At 35.0% G+C, this 6,742-nt stretch overlaps 1 protein-coding gene across 1 annotated transcript; it reads right to left on the bottom strand.

Moving 5' to 3' along the window:
- Positions 1-1,045: 1,045 nt before the first annotated feature.
- LOC107421127 (protein kinase STUNTED) lies at positions 1,046-5,654 on the bottom strand. Its single transcript, XM_016030297.4, is given in 11 exon segments — positions 1,046-1,481; positions 1,483-1,698; positions 2,024-2,173; positions 2,280-2,427; positions 2,551-2,630; positions 2,726-2,889; positions 3,004-3,252; positions 3,355-4,092; positions 4,186-4,435; positions 4,771-4,868; positions 4,985-5,654. Coding segments are annotated over 11 exon segments (2,331 nt in total). The 5' UTR covers positions 5,163-5,654; the 3' UTR covers positions 1,046-1,421.
- Positions 5,655-6,742: the final 1,088 nt, after the last annotated feature.

Raw genomic sequence — 6,742 nt, 5'->3', positions numbered from 1 at the left:
GAAAGACGACATATATATGCAGCCACGGACGTCCTTCTTCCATCCAGCTCAAGTAATTCATTGCATTCATATTAGTGTCTTAACATTCTTCACCAATATATATATATATATATATATATATTCTAACACTCAATATTTATTACTATTTTTATTATTATTCTTATTATTTTTTCTTTTTATTTTTCGTTTTCTCCATTGGACAGATCCTATTAGTTTAATTCTTCAGATGTTTCTTAAATTCGGTCACTTGTCTCAATCAATTTCATTCTGAAAGATTAGAAAGTCAGATACACATCCCATTTGGGTGCTTAGTGAAAATGGGGTTTTGACTCTTGTTTTACATATAAAAATCATCCAATCAGGGGTTAATCGGTTTCCGTGGATATATGAGTGAAAAGGAGATTTATTAACATGCTTTATTTGATTATTGGTTGGCTTAGACTATGATCCATGTGATTCCCATAGAACTCAAGAGGGGGACAGACATTTTTTAGGTCCATGTGAAGATTTAGAGACGAAAAAGAAAAAGGAGATGTTGATGGATGGTGGAGAAGAATCTTAAGCAGACAATGGTTTTGGAGGCCAAAATCAAGTCCAACAGTAATGGAGGCAAGTTGAAAGGATGATAATGACTTATATAGCATTATCCCATTTTTTCATATGGCATGCAACATGATGTTGTGATTATGAAATTTAGAAAATAGAATATCATTTGTGATTAAGACTATATATATATTATAATATAATTAAATTAACATCAAATCGATCTCAACCGTTAAATTCCTTTAAAAATTGATATTTAAAAGTACAAATATAATAAAACTTAATTCACTTTTCAATATTTATAAAATTTATATGAAATTTATTTTACTCAAATAAGAACTTTACGATTACTCATATAGGCCACTAATATTCATTTTAAAATACCTGCTCTTAAAACAAATTCAATAGCTAATAAAAAAGGTCTTATTTTAAAATCATCATGTCTTATGCGAGTCTTATTTCTATGTAAGCACTGAAATTATGAAGAAATGAAGCTCCAGTAGACATCTTAAAGAAATTTTCTATAATTGAAGTACAAGATTAATGAACTGTTCTCACTTATGAGAAAATCCTCCACAACACATTCATGATCTTATGATATTACAACACCATGCACTCTTAATCTAATTGAGATCAATGAGCACAACTAACACCAAGAAAGATAAAGAAAACGAAGGAAAAACAGAAACCAGCCCAACAAATAAGGACTAGTTTAGTGACTAAACTGGGAAGGAGGAGGGCACACCCACAAACAACCTCTCATCCAAAACCCATCTATAAGCAATTCAGTTTTTTTTTTTTTTTTTTTTTTTTTTGGGGGGGGCGGCCTAAAGAATATACAAAAAGAATTCACAAACAAAGAGAAAGGACAATTTAGACTAGCAAACATGGCGGAAAATGCAGTTAGTCAAAGCTTGATGACCGGCTCCACCGGCCCTGCAAGTAATCCTCTAAAGAGACACTTTGCTCAATGCTGCTCATGGAAAGTGAGTCATCCTCCATATCAAGCAGTGCAACGTTAAGATGAGACTGGATATTAGATCGTGGACAAGCTTCGTCGTCTACAGTGTCATCAACTGCGTCCTTCGAAGTATTATTCACTTGTAGCCTTGCCCACCTGGTCACTTCTGAATCCCCTAGAAGGAGCTTTAGAACCTGTGGTGATCATCAAATGTTTGATATGGATTTGTCAATATATAGCTTTCAACATGGAACAAAACATAAGAAAAGAAAAAAAGAATCAAACAAATCTGAAAGTTCGGCTAAACAAGTGATTCTCATACAGTTTTCTGATCACTAAAGAAAAATAAAATCTTTAAATAAATGAACAACTTTATATACCAGCTTTTCTCTTTTCTCTTTTACCATACCATTTCTTGTTAGTTTTAGGCTTTAACTTGATGTAAACATGAAAATTAGTGTGCAGCTCTGTTACAAAGGATGAGCTACTAGGGAAAAAAGAGCAAGCAGAGCAACTTACAAGACCCATTTGAGGCCTAGCTCGTGGGGCACGTCTGACACAAAGTGTCGCTGCTAACACCATTCTCTCCAATTGATCCTGATCATAGTTAGTCCCCAAGCATGGATCCAATAATTCGGAAACCTTTCCTCCATTTAGAATTGGTGTGGCCTGGACAAAGTTTTTTCAATAATTCAGTTTTCTTTATAGGAAACAAACATCAAAAATGTGAATTAATCAGCACTGGTAAAATCCCATTCAGAACAAGGACACATACCCACATGACGAGGCTCTCCTGGCCCTTGGGATATTCACTGCTTATAGGTTTTCTTCCTGAAAGAAGTTCAAGGAGTACGACACCATATGCATATACATCAATCTTGTTATTTACTTTTCCATACATGAAGTACTCAGGAGCCAAGTATCTGTAGCAAAAAAAGTAAATCACTGTCCTTTGAAACCTTTATCATAATTTTAATTTTTAGGAAACAACAAAATTTTGGATGTATAACATGGAAAGTAATCTTATTGGAGTTGAATTTACACACCCAAAAGTGCCTGCAACATCAGTGCAAGTTATATGTGATGAGGAGGTTGATGCCCACTTAGCGAGTCCAAAATCAGAGAGCTGAAATAAACATTGTAGAAATAGCATAAGTAATGACAAATTCAAAAAGGAAATATATTGAAGAAATAAACTGACCCTAAATATCCCTTAATTACCTGTGGCTCAAAATCATCAGAAAGTAAAATATTGGATGATTTAACATCCCTGTGGATTACTGGTTGAGCGCTGCCATTGTGCAGATAATCCAAGGCCTCAGCTATGCCCACGGCTACCTTGTATCTCTCACTCCAACCAAATGAAAGTGGGTCCTTCTTACTCCCTAATATGGTAAAAGTTAAAAGATGTTAATCTTCTTACAAATCAGAATAAAATCATATCATAGTCTTTAATTCAGATAATTAAGCCCACAACCAAAGTATGAAGCTGAAAATACCATGAAGATTCTCTTCAAGACTTCCTCTTGATAGGAAATCATAGACCAAGAGAAGATTGTTATCCTCGAAACAGAACCCCAGAAGCGAAATAATGTTCTTGTGATTTAAGGTAGTAATTATCTCTATTTCCAAAACAAACTCCTTGATTACATCTTCGGACGGACGCAGGAGTTTCACAGCCAGTTCTTTACCATCAGGAAGGCAGCCTCTATAAACTTGACTGCTGCCGCCTTTCCCAATCAAATTTTCTGGAAACAAAAAAGGAAAGAATAGTTTAGCAATCCATATGCAAACAAAAATTGGTTACCAAATCTACTATCAAACATGAATTATGTGAACCAAAAACAAACCAGCTAAGAAATTTGATGTTGCTGATAGGAGATCCTGGTAATTGAACAGTCTGCAAGTTGATGAATATTTATCATGGAGACCTTCCAATTCTTGAGGCAAGTTCTTGGATTTGTGTTCAGAAGATGGTGGAGAATGCACAGTCTCAGTACCCACAAGAACAATAGCACCACTTTCACCATTTATATTGGAAGAACGTTCTTCAGCTGGGCCACAAGTGAATTGTCTCTGCTCTAAATTGGGGATAGATGAAGGATACCTGCTAGGCAATTGCATTGCCCACTGAACTACCGGGATCTTCCTTAGCATAGACCTCTCAGGATCTTGTCGGTCCGGTAAGACCGCACTGCGAAGCAGTGGCCAACCAGGTCTATTTTCCGGCAACTCTCTGACCAACAGAGAAATTGAACCTGTAGCTGTATTTACTCTCTCCACTGGCACTAAAGCCATAGATTTGTCTTCACCACCATCACTGGAAGACTCTTCTGCAGATTGATTGCAAGATTTATCCGGCAAGGAAGAAGCTGGTGTACAGATTGAGCAGTTCTCTTTGGCTACATTGACTGTACTTTCCAGAACAGCTTTAGCCAAGCACTGCTCCAAAGTTTGGTGATTGCGGTCATCATTCTTATTATCCTTCAGGACCCTATTGGCATTGCCATTGTTTTGTTCCACAGAAGGATTATTCAGTGACCGTTGAAACACAGCAAGAAGGCCATTCCGGCGATGATCTTCATTTCCTGCATGCACATCACTAACAACTAAGAATTCCCACATCATAATTAAAGAAAAATCACAAAAGAGAGCACCAATTTCAGTGAAAATTTTGAAACCTTGCTGGTGATCAGAGGTTTCTGAAGGACCTTCTCTCTTGAAGACAACTTTTCCATTGTTCACAGCAAGAACCCCACACTCCTTTGCTAGCTTTTTAGCACAGTATTTGGCAACAGAGGTAGAAGACCGGATTTTGTTGTGGTTCCGAGCAGTTCCCACTATTACTTTAGTAGCAGAATAAGATTTGGCTTCCCGGACTAGAATTTTCTTAATCGATGTTCCTCTACAAACCTTAAGCTTAAGATCCACCTGCAAACATTTCCAGCAAAATCCCAGTTCTTTAAATTGTTTTGTTTGTTTAAGTAAATAAAAAAAAAAAATGCTAGAATCGGAAGGAAAAACTACAAAAAATTTTGGCACTTAAATTGGAAACTAGAATCTCCATTGAATGAGTTATAAAAACAACTTCACTTGGGTTGGTTTTTTTACATAAACAGTTTCGTCGTTTTCGTAGAAATAAACCAAAAAAAACATTTTAGTAAAAGAATTTTATTGAAATTAAAAGAAGGAAACCAAAAAAAAAATATATATATATGGAGCAAAACCAAACAACATTAACGACAAAACAGAGATATTTCATCAACCTGTTTCAAGTTGCAGAAACCTTCATAGACAGCAAGAACAGAGTCAAAAGCTTTGACAAGCGAAAGTAGCGAAGACTTCCCATCTCGATCCACAATTTCTACACGTACCCCAATTCACCAAAGAAAAATAATCAATCTGAAACCGACCCAGAAAACCCAAATTTCCAAAAACACAAAAAAAAAAAAAAAAAAAAAACCATAATTTCTCACTCACCATTTTTACCGAGAATATGGAGGGCAATCACACAGTCACCTGGTTGAGCAACTTTGACTAAAGCCCACGTAAGCAGCTCTCTACTCTGAGAATCCAGATTCACTCCGACCACCACAGTCCGGCCACCGGAACTTTCAACCTTTGCTGCTTCTCTACCAAAACCATCCTGCAGAAGCATTTTTCCAACTCTGTTTTTTTCTTCTTCTTCTTAAAACTCCAACGACAAGTCGTTTGTTTACCCTTTATTCTTCTTCTTCTTCTTCAGTCAGATTCCGGCAAGTTCGTCGTTTTGTTGCCGGTGATCAACGTCCATGCTGAGGAAAGCTAAAGCTTTAAAATATCGTTTTTGAGAAGGAAGAGTTGGGTGTCTTTTTAGGCCTTAAAAACGTCGTTGGTTTGCTTTTCAAGCACTCGCACACCAGACCAGGAAAAAGAAAGGTGAGCAAAATTGTTACAATACGACCGCTCCTACTCTTTACTAAACTGAGTCTCTTCAAGTTCACTCTGATTATGCCATTTTAACCGTTGCGTATGATTCATTTTCTGCTTCCTAAGCAAGTGATTAAGGTTCTTCCTTTTTTTTTTTTTTTTTTTTTCCTTTTTTGTTTTATTTTGGTGAATAAGTATTTAAGGGTTTGATGGATGGTAGTGTTGGGTGATTTTTTTTTTTTTTTTTTAGGTTTGCATGGTGGGTTGCAAACTGCCAAATGGGACATGAGACCCGTAAAAGGATTGGAGGGATGGTCATCAAATGGAACTTAATAAATGGGTATGGTTTAAATCTGTGATGTTGGTTTGGTGGGGGCCACTGGGGAGATTTTTGGTGAAAAAGAGCCTTTTCTTTTTTCTTTTTCATTTTTTTGGGGTGAATTTTCATGAGAAAAACCTTGTAAATAATCTAATGGACGTATAGATAATATTATGCAATAAATCATCTATAATTAGATATTTATTAAATATTTTGTAAGTTCTATTAATATATTTTTTATTTTAACATTGCACTTGATTAAAAATTATTAAATTTTTATATTTTTTAATAAAAAAAATATCTTCATCATAAATCCATACCAACTAATTCAATACCCTAGCATAGCATGGAATATTTCAAAGTATTAACAAAGTTTGTCAAAATTAAAATCATAATTTCTTTTTGCTAAGCTGTGGCCATTCAAATTTTTACATTAAACACGAGTGATGAATGATATGATGTAGTACCACCACACATAAGTTTTCTTGGTTTTCATAGGGTGACTGTGACAGTGCAGGGGTTACCATGGACCCCATCTTCTTTTGATCTTCCTTGTTAGTTAGACTTTTTGAGACGTTTAAAATATAGTTACTATCTATTTAATTAGAAAAAAAAAAAAAAAAACTAATTACAATATGACCTTTTCTTGGCTGCTTTCCTACTTTTTATAAATAGGGTTTCATGGACCACAACTAGTCCTCTTCTTTCCCCACAAAGGAAAAAAAAAAAAAAAAAAAAAAGCAAGTATGCCATGTAATGGAAATAAAAGAGGAGAAAAACAAATACAAAAAATTAAAAACAATATTTGGAATACACACGGAGGGAAAATGAAAAAATCAAATGAATAGGATTATACACGTGAGAATTTTTATATCAAATAGTGAATGAAGAAAAGTTTGATGTCTAAGTTGGTGGATGTAACACAATATAGATTGATGAGAGATTTCTTCAAAAAAAAAAAAAAAAAAAGGAAAAAAAAAAAAACAATTATCATCGACGGGTTGCATTAT

This window comes from Ziziphus jujuba, chromosome 5 (genome assembly GCF_031755915.1).
Source record: "Ziziphus jujuba cultivar Dongzao chromosome 5, ASM3175591v1".
NCBI classification, from domain to species: domain Eukaryota; kingdom Viridiplantae; phylum Streptophyta; class Magnoliopsida; order Rosales; family Rhamnaceae; genus Ziziphus; species Ziziphus jujuba.
Note: the sequence above shows the minus strand (reverse complement) of the source record. Positions and strands in the feature narration are given on the sequence as shown.